A 19,595-nucleotide genomic window follows, 5' to 3' on the forward strand; every position below is an offset into this window, starting at 1 on the left:
ATGTTTTTTCCTTACAGGTAAAGCTGGAAATGGGATTCCTTCTCACAGAAGACAGCAGACCAATTTTTTGAGTCCACTTCGAGAGTGTCATGTTCCTAACGAAGAAACTGCCGTGGCATTGTTTGAAGCTCAAGGTGGAAAGCTTCAGCGACAGTGGAGAGTTGGCGTTGATCAATTGTCCAGTAACAAACCTCAACAACAGATGAGAGAACGTCTTTTCACCCGAAAGTATTCATTTGAGAATATCTTCACAGAAGTTGTTAGGGGAAATCCCAGGCCATTCAAAAGAGGACTAAAATATTTCATGAAACTTACATCGGCCTTAGCTTCGTAGACCACTGAGAATAATCATATTTCTCAGTATATTTTTTCTGCCCTTAATACCATGACCATCTTTAAAAACATTGCAAGGTCAAATCCGGTTTGAATAGCGCTTTCTAGTCAAACTACGAAGACTCAGATGCCCGTGCTGTGAAGTTAAAATGCCCTCTATATACAGAAAATGGATGGACATTTGATGCGCCTGCAATGGTTTGGATGAAATTGATGCCTCCCCCCTAAAAAACCCCATAAATTATGAACGGTCACTAATTCATAGATTAATACATATTTTGACAACATATTTTGTAAAAATCTTAATCATGAAGGCTTTTATTCAAGCTGTGAGACTACATATAACATCTTACACTGCACTATAACTGATGACCATTATCGGCCTATCAAGCAATGCCAGATACCAGAAAATAACCAACCTCGTTCAGTCTGATCTCGGTGTACAACTCAGACCTGTATTTGTCTCCTTTTCACATAAACAAATGTTTATGTAAGTGTTCAATAGTCTTGGTTTTTATACGTTCTTATAGCATCACATAACATTTCCATATATAGAGAGATATTTTACAGTAAAACTTTGCAAGTGAATATATTAGAAAAACAACTACTTATTAACTGTCAAACTAAACTCAATTAGTAGACAAGACGAACGTCCCATCAATGCGTTTCTGTGTTTTCCGACAAAACCTACTGCGCCGCGACAGAAAAATCATTAGAAAACACGGGGTTTAAGAACGGCTAGAAATAATAGCTAAGCAAAGGATTCGCAATACAACTTCTATCTCCTTTTAAACACAAAAAAGCAAAAGTTTGAATGTTTCAATCGCTGTCTTGTTGCCCTGTTTCTTCCGGAATTATAGCTACTTTGTTCGATAGCTCCTGCATTCCAGAGAGCAAGACTGGATACATTGGCCCGCGCCTTTTTTTACACAGAGGGCATGTGTTATCATCTCTTGCAACCAGTTCGTTGACGCAACGTTGGCAGAATACGCTGTTGCAGCAGGCTACCGCATGCGGGATTTCATCTTTTGTCACCTCGCAACAAATTGGGCATTTGAGGATATCTCTAGTGAAGACAGCTATATTTTTGTATACATTTTCTGAGCCCTTGGAGATGAAGACTTCTACTTTGTCTACCTTTTTCTCGATGCGCTCTATCTGTGTAGATATTATATCCAATGATTCACTAATTTTAGCTCCTAATGATGAGAAGTCGGTGCCTGCAGGTGCCAGTTGAACTTTGCTGTTCGTGGTGTCGGAATCCCTCTGCACCACAAATATTTTCCTTGTTCCTGACCAGTATTTTCCTGAAATCAACGCAGAATTTTACTAATTGATTTAACCCTGACTTTGTAATGTAATGAGCAATGCACGTAAACAAAGATAACTATGTCTTTTCAGCTAGTAAATAATGATAAATAGAAGAACAAATGACAAAGAACTGTAATAAGAAATATATATACTAGATAAATAAATATCCGCAGAAGCACCATTTTCCCGCCAAATCCCATATGAATTAATTAAATGTTGGTACTCGGGATTTTAGTAAAAGATCATAAATAAGATAATGACTGTTTTGACCAATCAGGGACAACTCTTCTCACGCCTGAAATTGACAACGTCTTTTCATTTCAACGCTGAAGTTACTAGTATTAAGGTGAAAGTTTGATTTGCTCAGATAGCAGCAATGTTTGCATCTCATAGAATAAAAAATCTAAATAACGGCATCCAGGAATAACTTTAGAAACAATAAAATAAGCATTTGAATAATCACAATGAAAACTAGCTATATATTGAGCTTACCTACTCTTCCTGGGGAGTCTTGTATTTCTAAGTAATCACTGTCATACAAAGCGATATAACGTGGGTTGATGTTTAACTCTCTGCCAATTTCCTCCTTGACTGTTGAACATGTAGTTGTAGAATAACATTTAATCAAAATGTTTTTCAACGGTACGATTTTCTGTTTTATCAACTCTCCCACGGTTATTTAAAAAAACCAGGACTCGATTCCCGAAGGGCCTGGTTTAGGCTGGGTTCCGGGAACAGCTCTGGGACCTTTTCCCTTAGAGGATCTCTTTTTCTGTTTCTTGTTTTTGGTACTTGTAGCCATTTGATATGCAGTCCTAAAATCGTCCGAACTTTCGGCAGAAGAGTCACTTTTTGACAATGTGCGTTTTGCAGCTCCCACCTCCACGACGTAGAAGCTGCAGCTTTTGAGAGTTGGAAAAGCTCCATTCTCGTCAGGGAAAATGTGAGTGTCTGTGGGATCTCTAAGCCAACATGGGCACGCGGAATTAATACCAAATATTGAATATAAAGCTGAAAGTGTTACGTTTGTCGTAGCTACTGTTTTGTATTCTGCTTTGTATTTTAAATCACAGTTATCCATGATCGCTACTATTCTTAAATTGCACCACCCACTGTAGCAGTCGTAACAAACGAAGGCGACAAAAAGTATTTGAACTTTTTCATGTGGTTGGTAATCACGTGACATATATTCCTCTCTGGGGAAGGTGGGGTGGGGTGATAGAGCGCAGATAATGATACCGGAAGTAAGAGTATTTTCGAGTGGTCACCCCTCCCCTACACGTGGTGTTTTGTCGTATGTCAGTGAGATTGTGATTTCTGATTCGTGATTTAGAAAACAGAAATGCGATTTCTGATTCGGGAAACGGAAATCCAAAATCCTAGATTCTCTCCTTCAAACTTGTATTTTCGCCTATGCAATATACCTAGGCAGTGCCGAAAAGTAAGTTTTCTGATTTCTGAAACAGGAATCTAAAATAACACTTGTACAATTCCTGATTTCTGATTCCAATAATCGGGTTGGCCGCAAAGCATCCTGATTATTGGCCCCATGTACAGCGTGACGTCAGAGGTCATGTCTGTCATATAGGACAAGACTACCACGGTACATCCCCGAAACGTCTTTCCTACGTTCCTTTGATCTCTTCGAAGCACCTCAAACTTCGCAGAGGCACTGAAAAACTCTCTAAAAAATTAAATCTTACTGATACCAAAACACCTAAAGAAACTTATTAAGACCTGAAGATGCTGAAGATCTGTCAAAAAGGAGGAGTTTTCTGGTGTAGACCGCCAAGATCTAGGAAGGTTAGTCATATCCCGAAAATACTCTTGCAATGCTCAATTTTTGCTGATTCATTTGACATTGAAGGATGGGGATTTTTCCTTGTGTTTGGGCAGCCTTTCGAGAAATTACTTATATTAACAATTAATAAACTGTTGTGGGTGGTTATGGTTAACTTTAGAGACGAATCAATCCAGAATTAAGATAAAATTTTGCTTTTTCAAAAGTTCGTCTTTAGTTCTTGACTTTGCTGAGTCACGATCGAAATGGCGGCGACCGGTATGCGGTAAATTGTCAAATTTTGTGTTCGAATGCTGCTTTAAGACTTATTCTTAGGCGTTAGTAATAGAAAGAAACTGTTGTAAGTCGATTTTAGTAAACTTTAGGGAAGAATTGATCCAGAATTATAAGATACCAATTCATTTATCTCAGTAGTTTTACTGTCAAGATGGCGGGTATGTGTCAATTTTTTTATTCGATGATATCGCCGATCTTTTGAACAGAATTGAATTTTTCGCCGAAAGCATGTTTTTTTGAGGCATCATTGTTGCTTTTAACATGGTTTTCTTTCCTTTGAATGCTGTTAAATGGTTAGAGAATTTTCGAGAAAACCTTTTTAAAGGGCCACTTGGACGAAAATCGTTCCAAATTTAAAACTTTTTCATTCGAGCTGGAACTTTGCTGAAATAATCTTGAATACATTAAGAACCACCCACTGGAATATCTTTCTAATATTCGAAAGGAAAGGGCCAAAATTTTACGATTTATTTTCGTCCGCCATTAATTTCTTTGACTCACAGAATTCGGCTCAAGAAGACTGGCACGAGTACTTATGACGTCATTTACTCAACCCAAACCAAAACATTGGTGGGTAATGTATGTGCCATGTTCGTAAAACTCGGTTTATTTGGTATATTCAGAAAATATATAATGTTTCATTCGGTTTCCTAACTACTATATGACCAAACAATGTCTAGGCGCTGAAATTTTTTACTTTCAATAATACTGCCAATCATAATTCGAAAATTTCAATACATCTCGGCACGCCAAGAATCACAACAAAGTAGGACGCATGGACGAGATTCTAGCGGTTCCATCGCGCGAAGTGACTGAGATATTCGGGATTCGAATCATTTTAAGGATAACAACTTTTCAAGGTATATTTACATACAAGGGCAAAGAGCAACCCCACAATTTGGGTCCGCGAGACATCCGACACAATGAAAGAAAAATCTACGAGCTGAGTGACAGACGCCGCTGTCGCGCGAGTAATAAATAAGAAACCTTTGACATGTTCTTTTACAAAGATAATATTAGATAATCGTATGTTTGTACCTATTCAATGCATAATAAACATTTTGAAGCAAATAATAACCGTCCTGTAATAAATCAGCTAGGAGAATTACGAGGTCACATTCTAAATTATTCGGCACATAGATCTAAGTATATTGTCACAAATCTTTATATCACAACGCAGAATTCATAACATCAATCACTATTAGATTACATTGAAACTTCAAATTTAAGATCTTTATATCATGGACAGTATGTAGCAAATACAAATAATGAAATGAACGTAAGGAATTTTTATGAAAACCTCTTCCCAAGCAATTCTTCTTCTTCTAGTTCGGCTTCATCTTCATACATTATAACTTATGGTTCTAACTCTTCAGGATTGACAAAGCAAGCGTCCAAAGGAGTTTCCATTATATTTGAAGAGGTATCAAAGGTTTAAAAAAAGTCTGTTTAGAGATTCTTTTCACGATAACGCGTTTAAAACATCAAATAAACTTCAGGTGATTTAACAAGAAATGTATAGTCAAAACGACGCTAACATGACGGTGGTGAGTAAATGACGTCACAGCGTAAAACTGCTGTACATAATGACTCGTTGGCCGTGACACAAAGAAATTAATGGCGGACGAAAATAAATCGTAAAATTTTGGCCCTTCCCTTTCGAATATTAGAAAGATATTTCAGTGAGTGGTTCTAAATGTGTTCAAGATTATTTCAGCAAAGTTCCAGCTCGAATGAAAGAGTTTTAATTTTGGAACGATTTTCGTCCAAGTGGCCCTTTAACCGGTTAGATCGACTTGCATGATGACCAGACTTGCTAAACCGGTTTGGAGTTTTATGAAGACTTTTTGCTTCCATTACTCAAGATGAAATCCAATCGTTTTTAGCTATTCATCTAGCAGTTTTAATCATTCTACTTAGAACTTTTAAAATTTATTAAATTTTCAGTTTATTTTAATTTTGTTGTGAAAGTGCCTATAACCTTTATAGGATTATGATCAATTTTGATTTTCTGTGTGTTGAAGATGAATAAACAAAAAAAAAATTTTCGATTGACTAAATATTCTCAGAGATATAACACCCTAAAGTACGCAGATTTGCCACGCCCCATCGATTTGGACGGGATCGTGAGGTCTGGTACCTAGTTGACGTCGAATGACATCACAAGAAGAAAGACTTGGCTTCCAATAAGTAAAACAAAGTAGAGCTTGGCTGGGGTGTTTTAGCACCCAGCAACAACACATCTAGTCGGCATTTTCTCATATTCTGACCGAAGAACTAGTAAGAATCTTTTCTTATCAAAACATTCGTTCTTGTTGTGATGTCACCACTCAGTGAGACTCTGCTCGGTCCCAGTTTCCCTTTATCCTGTCCAAATCGATGGGGTGTGGCAAAACTGCGTACTTTAGGGCGTTATATCTCCGAGAATATTTAGTCAATCGAAAAAATGTTTTTTGTTTATTCATCTCCAACACACAGAAAATCAACATTGATCACAATCCTATAAATGTTACATGCACTTTAAAAGAAATTATGAAGGGCGTTTAGAATACAGTCAATTCAAAGGATGTTGTCATTGACCAACTCAAGCCTACACGACTGGACCGAAAGGAACTCTGGGTAGCAATCATTGAAGCCAAGTTGACTGCAGTAATTTTTTCGACTAGTTATTCCTGGTTTACAGCACGAACCTTTGTAGGTTAGCGGGAAGTGTTGAAGGAGATGTATTTTTAATGCCTTCATATTTTCGAAATTGTGAACTGAATCATAACTACTTTGTTTTTCTTTCCCTAAATGCAAAGACATGCATTTGATGGATTGTTTCTCGCCATTATCATCTTATTACTAGCAGGAACAATTAATTCAGGACAAATATTTAACTGCTTCAGTGATTTTTACCCATATTCCTTTCAGGCCAGTCGCGTAGGCTTGAGCCGGTCGACAACAACGTTTTTTGAATTGACTGTACACACTTACAATCTAACAAACAAGCTCATGCGTTCCTATCAGGTTGGAAGATATATTTAAATTTTGAAATTTGATTTTGAAATTTGATTGCAAATTTGTTTTGAAGCTTTCAAACAAATCAGGCATCGATTAAATCTTGATTTGTGATTGGATTATTGATCAGGCTTAATTTCTCTGGAAAGCCAGAGCTATCAAATGGTCTTTGTTTTTCTATCCTTCAAGATGGGCAACGCATTGTTGTACTACTTACCTCTGGATTCAAAGGCCCTTGGTATATTTTGTGAGGTAACCCCAAATGTATTTTTTTCCAAGTACTAATGGGGAATGATTTTCATCACTGGTGAAATGGTTTCATCTTCTAAATCGAAAATTTGGCTTGTCTTACCATTCATAAAACACACCTCTGAATTAACTATAAAGCTCACAATTTTTTGTCTTTTGACAGCTGCCATAATTATGCAATTTATTATTTGGCCTTTTTAATTTACTAGTCTGTGAGCAATCTAATTTTTGTAAAATACTTTTATTTTTTGGAGGACAATTTTTTTTAACCATTAAGTTATATTTTTAAATGATTTTTTAAAATTAAAAAAAAATAATAATAATTTGATTTAAATCATATACACTGGGAAATTTTTGGGTGAAATTTTACATTCAAATGTGAACTAGAAGCTGCTATAAGAACTGTTTTGTTGGAACTTGTATCTTACATTCACTTTGGGGTAGAGGGAAGTAGCTAAACAAGACTGTGTGGGCAGGGTAGCTAGACTGGGATACCTGGAAGGGGGGGAGTGGAGGGGCTGGTTTCAACATGCATTGAGTATTTAGTTTAGTTGAGCTTCCGAAAATACTGATAAAGTAGGCATAGCATGCCATGCATTGGAAAACGACATCGAAATAGGTGATGTGATTGCTGTGTGTGTTGATCACAATCTAATTTTAAATCCACGACTTTCACAGAAAAGAATGATTTCCTTTAATTCCCCCGACTCCTTAAAAGGTGTTATCCCTGTTATTCTAAAAGAGTTGCAGGCTCTGCAATTATTTCCACTACTAAACAGTGTTGTGTTATGCATGTCACACTATTTGTCAAATTGCCCAAACTTGCCCACTGTCATGAAACTGTACTTGACTAAAGAAATAAATGTATTTCACTCAGAAAATATTCATTTACTCACCAAAAAAAATAAGCAAAGCTTTGTTCCAAATTCCATTAGAAATATCAATCAGCTTGCCTTTATTCGGGTCTATAAATAATGGGAAATAACTCCAAAACAGTAAGATGTTCAACCAGGTTCACCTCGATATTTTTGATCATTAGGAATGAAAGCTTCAGTATATTTATAAATACAGATGTGTTATTCATTGTAAAACCAGATTAACAAGTGATAAAGATGTACAATATTGTAACCTTCAGTGTCAGTGTGTGAAAGCGATGCCCATCGTAATGTTATAAATTTACATAGAAATATGTCTTATCTGTGACTTGTACAGGTATTACTGCCATTAGTCCATGTGACAGTTATAAAATATGAGGTTATGATAGGTAATATGAGGAGAAAGTAATGCTTCTTTGCGACGACTATGAAATTCTTGTGATATTTTTTTTGTTGCCTGTGATCATGATTGTGATTGGTCGACTAGGTCACATGCCACTTGATCAACCTCCTCTGCTTTTGCCTTGAGGGTAAATGTTTTCCCATTTCAGACCATGTGTCATTCCTTAGAGTATAATTTCTTTGTTGAACTGCCGTTTCACATGAGAAGACACATGAATATGCATATGGATACAGTGTTCAACTAGAACAAAGCTTTCTATTTTCAAGAGAATGACATGATGATTGGTTGAAAAAGTTTTTTTACATTGAAATTGTGGAATATATAAATTGAGTTGAAAGAGAATAAAAGGTGCCTTGAAAATGTTTGCTGTTTTAAAGTAAAAACTTTTATTTTTTTTTTAATGACAGGTTTTGATGGTCTTCATGGTATGCTTATTAAACTCACTGCAACTTGCTAATGGAATTTCATGTGAATATGATGAAGCGCCTCAGTGTAGCAATAGTAATCCTAGTGATTGCAGCTGCATCAAGTGCTTGGTTTGCCCACCTGGACAAGGGCTGCATCCACAATGTGGATCTGAAGAATTGAATAACAACACAACCATGAAATGCTTACCCTGCCAAAAAGGGACATATTCAGAACAAAATGATTTTGGATCATGTCATTCCTGCCGTCTTTGTGTTGGACAACATACGCTAAAAGAATGTACAGCAACACATAATGCCATATGTAAGGAAGGGTCTTGCATGAATGGGTATCAGTGGGATGAATACATGGAAGCGTGTGAAAAAGTACCTATTACCCCAAGCAAGGAAAAGAAGACCAGTCCTCAACCCACAACAAGACCATCAACTCATGTACAGCCAACACTAGCATCCTCTAATGCATCCAGCAATGAGGATTCAGGTTCAAATGAACCTGTCACCAAATCTACCCCAATAATAGGAACATCACTCGTAACCCCAAAGCCAACTGCTGAACACAAGAACAATTGGATCAGAATTATGTCTTTTATTTTGGGTCCTCTACTTGCTTTGGTCCTCTTAGTTATTGGCTTCAAGAAAAGGCAGAAAATAATCAGCTTTTTTTGCCATTTATACTGCTCATGCAAGGGACTTTCACCAATGGATCAACAACATCAGGATGAGACTTCTCCAATGCAGCCACAAGGACAAGAGCTAGAAGTGATAATTGTGGTCCCTTCAGATGGACAAAGAAGAGATATAGGTCCAGATCAGAGCAATGCAAACCTTCCATTGCAACAAGGGGAAAGTTTAGGTCAGGGATCTTCAAGGCCTGGTGAACGAGATCCACAAAATGTTCATCATGCTGCTATTTCAAGCCCTACAGAGCAACAAGGAGAAGGTTTAGAGAAGGTCACTGGTAAGTAAGTTATAGTATGGTAAAGTTTGAAAAGGAGCAACAATTAATAAACCTCTCCATCTTTATTTTCCCATTTCAGACCACATGTCATTTTCTTGTGAATAAGATCCTTTGTTTGAGTTGCTTCCATATACAAGTTTTGAACTTGCAAACCAAATATCAAACAATTTTTGGATGACATTGAGCCTGATATTTGAAATTATCAAGACCAAGCCGTGCAGAAGCCATAGGCTGAGGTGGATAAAACAGCTGAGGCCTTGATAATTTTACAATATCATGTGAAAACCAAATTCAATAATTGTTTTATTATACATTTTGTAAACCAAGAATAAGATTTAAACTAAGATTTAATTCTGCTTTGAAAGAAATTGGAAATGTATTTCGATCTCCGTTATACTTGACATAATGAATGTAATATCTGCAGGAAAACCTAAAGATAATACATACATTTATAATGTTGAGTTCATGTGATATCATGGATTGGCTGTAGGCTCTTGGCCAACCAGAAGTGAGTAAAATGTATAATAAGTGTCATTAATGGCAGAGCATGAAATAATAGTTATTTATTTCACTTTACCTCCTTTTGGTCCAGTCTTGTAAGGCTTTTTGAGACTTCTAAACAGCAACATTTATTTTGAACTGACTGTACACAGTTTTGTTGACAAATATTGAAATATCTCTTTACATTTTTACCAGATATTCCTGATCTGTGTGGTCAGCTGTTGAAAGACCTCTCACTTGGATTGAAGAATAAAATCTCTTTCAAGATAAGCAATAAAGATTTGAAAGGATGGAGAGAAATAGGAGGCTTCTTAAAGGTAGACAATGAGGAACTTGAACAAATCCAAATAACATGTTCATATGGAGAAAATAAACTTCCAGGTAATCACCTGCTTGAATCTCTTGAGGCAGAGAGGCCACATCTTACTGTTGAATATTTTTTAGAAGCACTTAAGTCTATTGATAGAAATGATCTTATATATTGCATCCTTACAGAATGTTGTAAGTAATCATACCAGAACTAGTAGAGTATTACTACTAACTCTGGTTATACTTAGGGTGCTTTCCATTAAGTCGAACCAATTGGCTAGATCTGCCAGTTCTCAAATAGTACGCATCAGTTCTTAGAACTGGTTCAAGCCTCGTTGGTCTAGTTTTAAGAACTGATGCATACCATCTCAGAGCTTGGCACTCGGACCAATCGGTTCTGATTTTATGGAAAGACATTGTGTCTACACATGTAGTCTTAGAGCCATGCCAGATGCTGCTCCACTGATCACAATCAGTGCCAATTTTATTATATGACTTTATCATATTGAGATTGATTTTTTGCAGCTGTTTAGATTCAAATTGCATTCATTACTGTATTTGCTTGCATTTCTTTATTCCAAAGATGTGAAGACTTGTCATTACATTCCTGCACAATTTTTGGCACATGTTTGGAATTCCTTGAATCAGAAATTGGTGTTGCAATAGTAGTGTATTTCCCTCCAAACCCATTCAATCAAATTTTGCTCCAGTCCTGGATGCCTGAGAAGCAGGGGAGAGTTTGAAGTGGTAAATGGGGAGAGGAAAATTAGGAAACCTACATCTTCCTGTGTGCCAATGCACCCTCACTCCCCACTCATCAAAGACAGGGAGAAACCCAACTTCACACAGTCTAGGGGGAAAAGAGAGACAGCTTACAGTCTGCTGCATTTGTTGTCCCAAATAATTTAAAGCTTTGTACCGAAATGATTCAGCTCGTGCACAAGAATCGTAATGCAGTGTTGAGTGGAGCAGCATCTGGATTGGATCTTTATAGCTAAGGGACTGATCATAAATAATTAGCTTTACCTTTGCTTGCATTTTTCATGCAGCAAACAGCTAATATTATGATCAGAGTCCATTTTTAAGACTTAAAAAAAATTTCTCTAAGAAAGCAAAATGTTATTATGCCAATAACAGTTTTGATATTGTGTGGTTTAATATAAAGACATGAATCTGCACAGTTGCAGTACAGACAATTAGTACCCTGTAATGCACTGTGAATGATGGCAAATCTCATCACAGTGGGAGTATAGACAAGTACTCAATGGGCTGTGTAATGATGTCAAATTTACGTCCACATACGTGGCAGATATTGAAGAGTACCAATTTCAATTTACGTCCACATACGTGGCAGATACTGAAGAGTACCAATATCAATTTACGTCCACATACGTGGCAGATACTGAAGAGTACCAATATCAATTTATGTCCACATACGTGGCAGATATTGAAGAGTACCAATTTCAATTTACGTCCACATACGTGGCAGATACTGAAGAGTACCAATATCAATTAACGTCCACATACGTGGCAGATACTGAAGAGTACCAATTTCAATTTACGTCCACATACGTGGCAGATACTGAAGAGTACCAATATCAATTTACGTCCACATACGTGGCAGATATTGAAGAGTACCAATTTCAATTTACGTCCACATACGTGGCAGATACTGAAGAGTACCAATATCAATTTACGTCCACATACGTGGCAGATATTGAAGAGTACCAATTTCAATTTACGTCCACATACGTGGCAGATATTGAAGAGTACCAATTTCAATTTACGTCCACATACGTGGCAGATACTAAAGAGTACCAATTTCAATTTACGTCCACATACGTGGCAGATACTAAAGAGTACCAATTTCAATTGATGTTCACATCGTTTAATTGGCAGATACGTTAAGGAGTACCCATTTAAATATAAGACAGTTATGTCCTCATAGTGGTTGTCACTGATGAGTACCCAATACACTGGGAGAAAATGATGGGAGCACTGCCGGTTAACCAATTTTCACTCTTCCAATGATGAGTATGAATAAAAATGTCCACACAGGACGTAGTAGTACTTAACTACAAGCACATACTGCACTTAGTGATAGTACTAAGAGTACAAACTGCACTTGGTAAATGTTGGCAAATATAAATGCCAACACAGTGATGGTATTACTACACACTGCACTAAGTGATAGTACTAAGAGTACACACTGCACTTAGTGAATGTTGGCAAATATAAATGCCAACACAGTGATAGTACTAGTACACACTGCACTTGTTAGTGATAGTACTACAAGTACACACTGCACTTAGTGAATGTTGGCAAATATAAATGCCAATACAGTGATAGTACTAGTACACACTGCACTTAGTGATAGTACTAGCACACACTGCACTTAGTGAATGATGGCAAATATAAATGCCAACACAGTGATAGTACTAGTACACACTGCACTTAGTGAATGTTGGCAAATATAAATGCCAACACAGTGATAGTATTAGTACACACTGCATTTAAGTGATAGTACTATGAGTACAATGATGGCAAATATAAATGCCAACACAGTGTATTATACTGTAAAGTAATTTGTACGTTGCTCTTTGAATAATGACATATTACAAGTATTATATAGTGTTAATGGTCATGCTGGTAATTATTAGAGTACTGTTAATATAATGAGTAACCTATCTCCATTTATTTAAATGATTATGAAATATTTTGACTAGTCAAAGGTTTTACTTTTAGCACAATTTACTTATAATTCTGCCAGTAGTGTAAGAAAACAAATTTGCACAAATTAGTAAGTTCAGTAGGCCTCGGTAGACCTTAGACCTACAAATATTTGCACTTATTTGTACAATTTTGTTAGTTAACTTTTTCACTGATATCTCTAATTAACTGTACCCTAGACCACATATGCATTATTATGTGCACTGGTATTACTGGTAGTACAAGTACATTGTCTTTGGTTAGAATATTTGGAGGATATAGTACTTGCAGATCTTAAGAAATAATCATCATAAAAATGAAATCAGGACCTGGCAGTCAGTTTTCATTTTTGTATCGGTACACGCAGAATATTGCATGCTGACAAGAGTCTATTACTTCTATTACCAGTGGTACCAAACCTTACGCTCGGTAGATCAACTGGTTAGTTAGAACATTTTATACCCGTTTGCTGCCAATAATGAAACTGCTATCCTAAACCACATTATGCATTATTATTGTGTATTACTAGTAATACAAGTAGATTTTTTTCATTGGTTAGGATTATTATTTTGGATGATGTAGTACTTGCGGTTTTTAAGAAATTCATGGTTCCAGAAATTATCCATACCCCCTCCCCCCACAGAGGGGTAGAGAGGATGGGGGTCTTTAAAAGAATAAGTAATAATAATATTATTACTCCATTGGGAGGGTATGGATAATTTCTGAAACTACAAAATCATTATTTCAAAAATGAAATCAGGACCCGGCAGTCAGTTTTCATTTTTGTATCAGTACATGCAGAATATTGCATACTGATAAGATTCCATTACTACTTTTACCAGTAGCTAGTACATAATTTCAAATATTGGTTAAAATATTTTAATCCAGCTTAGGGAAACCTTTGTAGTCTAGACATCATCTGAACAGCTTTTTATTAGTGTCATATGCATATACAATAGGGCTAAAAATAATTAACGGCAGTGCTCCATTTTTTAATGGCTTCACATGTTGGTCTAAGCCATAAATTGGACTGGTCAACATGATGCATATGTGTTCAAGACGCCATGACTTGGAAAAAAATGAAATCAGGACCAGAGTGTCAGTTTTCATTTCAAATCGAGTAGTCATAGTTTATGTTCACATGTTGATGCATGTATATTGTACATATTAATAATATTAATAATAGTTCATAGGCATATATAATCAGCTAATATTATAACCAACCATCAATCAATTATATTATAGTTTAGATCAGCTAGGTGCAGAGCACGTTTATTAAATTAACTCATTCAATTTCTGCATATTTTTCAAACATTGTATTCTGGCTTCTATATTATTTAACAGAGTCGGACCACAAGGCCACTCAAAATTGGCTGCTTTAATTTTTAAAAGGGTTTTAACTAATATATAGATGATATTTAGTATTTTATTAACATGCTGTAAATATATGGGCTTGCACATGGGCATCTAGCTAATAAGAATCTTATACACAATTATTGTAAAACAGGTTTAAAGACTTCATTTAAAGGAGAATTCATGTAGAGTAACATGAAAAATGTACTATGTAATAATGAAAAATGAATGCCATACTTAAAACATAGAATGCATCAATTTAAAATAAAATGTGTAAAATATAAAATGTAGAAGATGTCTTGTATTTTTAGAATGGGAAAATGAGAGAATGGGATTTTTTTTAGAATGGGACTGGGATTAATCTAGATCGGGAAAAATGGGTTTTGGCGACGAGGTCAAACCAATGTTACAGAATAGGGACCCTATTTTATGAATTAAGGTGGTGGGTACCAGTAGATACCCTTTCCCCCCTCAGAGACCTGTTCAAATGCTCGATACTGTGGGTCTGTAGTGGCAATTTCTATACACAAATATGTTTTTTTAGCATACATGCAGACAGACAGTCCATTCATTTCTGTGATTTGGCTTTTAGTTTTGGAGATATTTAGAGACAAAATCTAAGATTTCACTTCAAGAGGTTGTGGGTACCGGGTAATCGGGTACAGTGAGATGACAATTGTTTTGCCCTCATCCCTAAAATGATACAGGAACTTGATTTTGGAAAATGGCATTCAATGCAAAAAGTAATAAAAAAGTATACTTTAGTTCCTCCACTTAAATTTCCAATCTGGTGACAAAGCAAAATAATTTCTTTCTCTTGTCAGAGGATTGATTTTTTAATGTAAATAATTGCCAAAGTTGGAAAACTGCATGGTCAGGACTTTGATACTTGTTTTTCTGTGTCTATCAGCAAACTCTTGTGGGGAGGGGAGGGGAGGGGAGAGAAGGGGAGGGGAGGGGAGGGATTCCTTGAAATTTAATCGTCGCACATTTTCAGTTTCTCATCAATCTTTAAACTTCTCAATACTAAAAGCCATGTGTTGCCCTAATCTCAACCATGAAATTAAAAGACTAGTATATGACATACAGTCGATCCCAAAAACGTTGTCCAAGTGAAAAGAGGTTTATAGGACAATAAATGTCACGTGTGCCATTAAATATTCAGTTTTACGCGCGTGTGGAAATAGGAATCTGAACGTCCTGCATCACATGCGTGGCAGAAAATGTCGACGGCGGGTAATTCAAAACAAGTTCTTTCGACTTTAGAAGTTCGGGTTTTGGACTCCAAGAAGAAGTCTAGCTACGTTATAAGAAGTTTACCCAATTTTCCAGTGTTAGAGACCGTTTCAGAGCTACGTTCTGAGCTAGTGAAAGCCTTACCAGACTTAGAGAACAGGGGTGGATCCAGGGTAGTTTACGTGATTTCCGTAAACTACTCAATTTTTTTCAAAGCTACACACTTCTTTCTAAATAATGACAAAATATGTGTATTACATTATTCTAGGAACTACTAGAAACAACTCACTTGTTTGTTTTTCAGTTAATTATTTTAATTATTCAGTTAATTATTTTTCTTTAAAAAGAAAAGTCAAACAAAAATGAGTAACTCGTCATTTCTGCCGATTTCTTACCGATTCCCGCAAAAAATTTCGGGTTTCGGATATCTCCGTCGGTACGCATCGGAATGCTATCGGAAAACGATCGGAAAACAGCCTTTGTCAAATAGAACCTCAGGGAGTGAGCGTGCGTAGTTGTAGAGCTAGGCCGGTGTGATGATCGTAAACTACTCAAAGACTTCTCTGATTGGCTGGAAACACATTGATTGTTTTGGAAACCACTCAAGCCCTTTTCTGATTGGCTATCTACTTTGCAAACTACCTCATAAACTACCAGCAAAACTATAAAAAGCTAGGCCTACCCCCGTTGGGTCTCTTTCGTTCTTATGATTAGAGTCATAGACTTGCTCAGTGTAGTTTGAACGAAGGATTTAATATTCTACAATGCGTGGCTACCCGATTTGCAGGAGAGAGGACTGTTCTCCTTTCGACATTGGCTTGTACTTTAAAGAAATTGGCTCTTCATCACCACAAGATAAGCTGGGGTTCATTGAGAATGTGTGGAAACCAGGTGAGATTTTTGATTTCCCAGTGTCAATAGAAAATAGAAAGCCTCGTAAGTTTGTCTTTGAATGGCTTAGAAGATATCCCTGCCTTGCATACTCTAAATATCTCGATGGAGCATTTTGTTTTCCCTGTGTTTTGTTTGGAGTAGAATCTGGTAGAAATGCTCATAAATTAGACAAGTTGTTGAAGTACCCACTCACATGTTGGACTACAGCGGCTTCGAGACTTACAAAACACGCCAGCGGTAAATGTGAGATGCACAATTTTGCTGTAATTGCCATGGATAATTTTTTGAAAACAATGAGGCAGCAAGCGGTCCCAGTAGATCAGCAGTTGAATAATATTGTTCAACAGCAAATCGATAGAAATAGGACGGTCCTTAAGTCTTTGTTTGAAACGATAATTTTCTGTGGGCGAAACAACATAGCTCTCCGGGGTCAACGCGATGATGACCCAACAAATGCTAGTCTATCAGGAAACTTTCAGGTCCATTTCAACCCTCCGTAATCTTAAGAACTACTTAAGAAATACTATGGCCCAAGACAGAATGAATAAACTGGCACTGATGCATTCCCACAGAGACGTGGACTTAGATCTTGAGGAAATAATAGATTTATTTGCTACTTTAAATCCTAGACGAATGAGAATGGAGATATCTTACAGTAATATTTTATATAATATTTTTTTGACCACCAGTGTTCTTAGAGTACTTGTGAGTTATGTTCCATCTGGATTAATAATTATCTGATTTTTAATCCTTAAACTGATGGGGAACAGTACAGGAACAAGGTGGAATATTTTAAAAAACTTATTCTTTTCTGAAATCTATAATATTATTCACTGGGTTTTAATTAAGCTTGAATGGCCTTTACATATTCTCAACTGAACTCAGCAATGAACTCATCTAGTGGAACACCTCAATCTAAATAAGGTAATGTATTCATTTTGTATAATTTGCTAGTACATGTATGATATTGTGACTGTATGTTCTCTATTTTTCATAAAGTATTCAATTTGCTGCCATGCCACTTTTCCTTTAATAGCATATATTTTGCATTGTACTTTTACATACTAATACTTTTGATGTCATTTTTTCACATGATGTCCTTTGATGTGCTAGATTCTTCAACTGAGATAAATCTGTGCAAGGATCTTGACTGCAGACAGCATGCTATGCTAGATGTATCCTTTTAGGTAGTTTATAACTAATAGGGGTATGGTGGGTTGGGTATAAATTGCTTGGTCTGTCAGAGTAAACTACTCATGTCCAAACCCTGGATCCACCCCTGGAGAACGTTCTGCAAGACTGAGTAATGAGTAATGAGCAAACCAATCTGCACGTACCATACCTTCTTGCGCGTGAATCCAAGCCTGTGGACCGTTCTGCATAATGTTTGGGCACTAAAAGCAGAGCCAGTTGTATTGAATATTTTCCACGCTATTTCCGTTTGACCGTTTTAGGACTTACAAACAGATTAGCGGCTATCTCCTGGTATGCTTTTGCATAAAACAAATGTTGGTATACCATTCTCCTTTCAGATTCAGTTTTCAATACTGTAATTTACTTTTGCATCAGTATGCTAATTAAAAAATCCACGCGCGTAAAACTGAATATTTAATGGCACACGTGACATTTATTGTCCTATAAACCTCTTTTCACTTGGACAACGTTTTTGGGATCGACTGTATATCTAATAATACGGTACCAGAATTCGCAAATTATGGAACTTGATAAATATGCGATCTTTGTGCGGGCGACAAGAGAAGTACGCAAGCATAATCTTGACGAGAAAACGCCAAGGAATACGAGAGACTAGAAAGCTTTTCTGAGTTCGACTTCCAACTGAAATGTAAAGAATGCGAGGAATGCAGATTTACAAGATTAGGCCAGTGCTCAAACAGGTTTTCACGCGTACGTGAGGGAATTCGATCCGCAGGGATACTAATATATGACAATTTTAAATTATTTTAATACGGTATCAAGAAAATTGCGACCTTAAAAAAAACCTTCAGTCAAGCGAAAAAAGGAAGGGGGAGGGGTGGGGGAACGTGGAACGTTAGTTCTTAGTTATTTTTGAAATTGAAAAAGCTTATCAATAAACCGTTTTTATTTACATTCCGCTACAGTTTTACTAGTAAAAGAATTCCGAGCGTATGAAGAAATGTTCGCATACTTTTGCATCATCCGGTAATTGTAAAGCAGAATTCTGGCATCATTTTTCATTCGCGACTATATTTAGAGATCATTCATGACCCCGAAACTTTCTCATGTTCAGTCCTGCACTAGTATTAAACTAGTATCAATATTACGTGGTGTATAGAAGTTTCACAATATGAAGCAATATACCTCTAGGAAAATGCATTCGTTGCAAATTCCTTTGCATCCGGTACAGTAAAACCGGTTTCGGTCCTCGCTAGTCCATAAGCATAAGCACAAGCATACGAGAGTGTATGTCCTCACTGTGAAATTCAGTGACATATAAGCCCAAGCATAAGAAAACGGAACCGTTGTGATCCTTATGTTTATGCTTGTGTCTTGCTGATGTCGCTAGTCAATCAGAGGTTACAATAACCATTCTCATGGAAAGCCATTTCGGTGTTACGGCATGACGTATCACGTTTTGCTTCTCACATAAAAAAAAAAAAAAGAATCCAGTTTTACCACAGGTAGCCCAAGCTTGGTTTCTGTGGTGTCCTGCTATAAGGAAATGTATGGAGATTCATCAAAAATTTCAATAAAATCATTGAAACATGAAATAAAGCCTCGAAATTTTACCCGATCATTGAGAAATAGCACTTCTTTCGCTCTGCGTGGTTACTTTTTGAATTTAGCCCGTTTTAAGATTTTTTTCCCTACAGGATCACAGGATTACAGGTCACGTTACATACTGCATTCTGATTGGCCGAACGTGATACCAAGCTCGAAACAAATTCCCCTTCCCGACAGACTTGGGTTTGTTGCCAATCAG

The 19,595-nt window shown here is 36.6% G+C and overlaps 1 protein-coding gene and 1 long non-coding RNA gene across 2 annotated transcripts; both read left to right on the forward strand.

Moving 5' to 3' along the window:
- The first annotated feature begins 3,253 nt into the window (after positions 1–3,253).
- On the forward strand, positions 3,254–14,796 carry LOC148904669 (uncharacterized). Its single transcript, XM_089025228.1, has 3 exons — positions 3,254–3,447; positions 8,656–9,631; positions 10,328–14,796. Exons 1-3 carry the CDS (start codon positions 3,388–3,390, stop codon positions 10,639–10,641), a joined length of 1,350 nt encoding a protein of 449 aa, XP_088881354.1. The 5' UTR covers positions 3,254–3,387; the 3' UTR covers positions 10,642–14,796.
- Positions 14,797–15,901: 1,105 nt separating this feature from the next.
- Positions 15,902–19,406, forward strand: LOC148904670 (uncharacterized). Its single transcript, XR_016118864.1, has 2 exons — positions 15,902–17,557; positions 17,747–19,406. It is a non-coding gene; the product is annotated as an uncharacterized LOC148904670 (long non-coding RNA).
- The last annotated feature ends 189 nt before the right edge of the window (positions 19,407–19,595 follow it).

This window comes from Actinia tenebrosa, unplaced genomic scaffold, assembly GCF_029948245.1.
Source record: "Actinia tenebrosa isolate PJP-AT-01 unplaced genomic scaffold, QUT_ActTen_1.0 PGA_scaffold9__36_contigs__length_13948895, whole genome shotgun sequence".
Lineage (NCBI taxonomy): Eukaryota > Metazoa > Cnidaria > Anthozoa > Actiniaria > Actiniidae > Actinia > Actinia tenebrosa.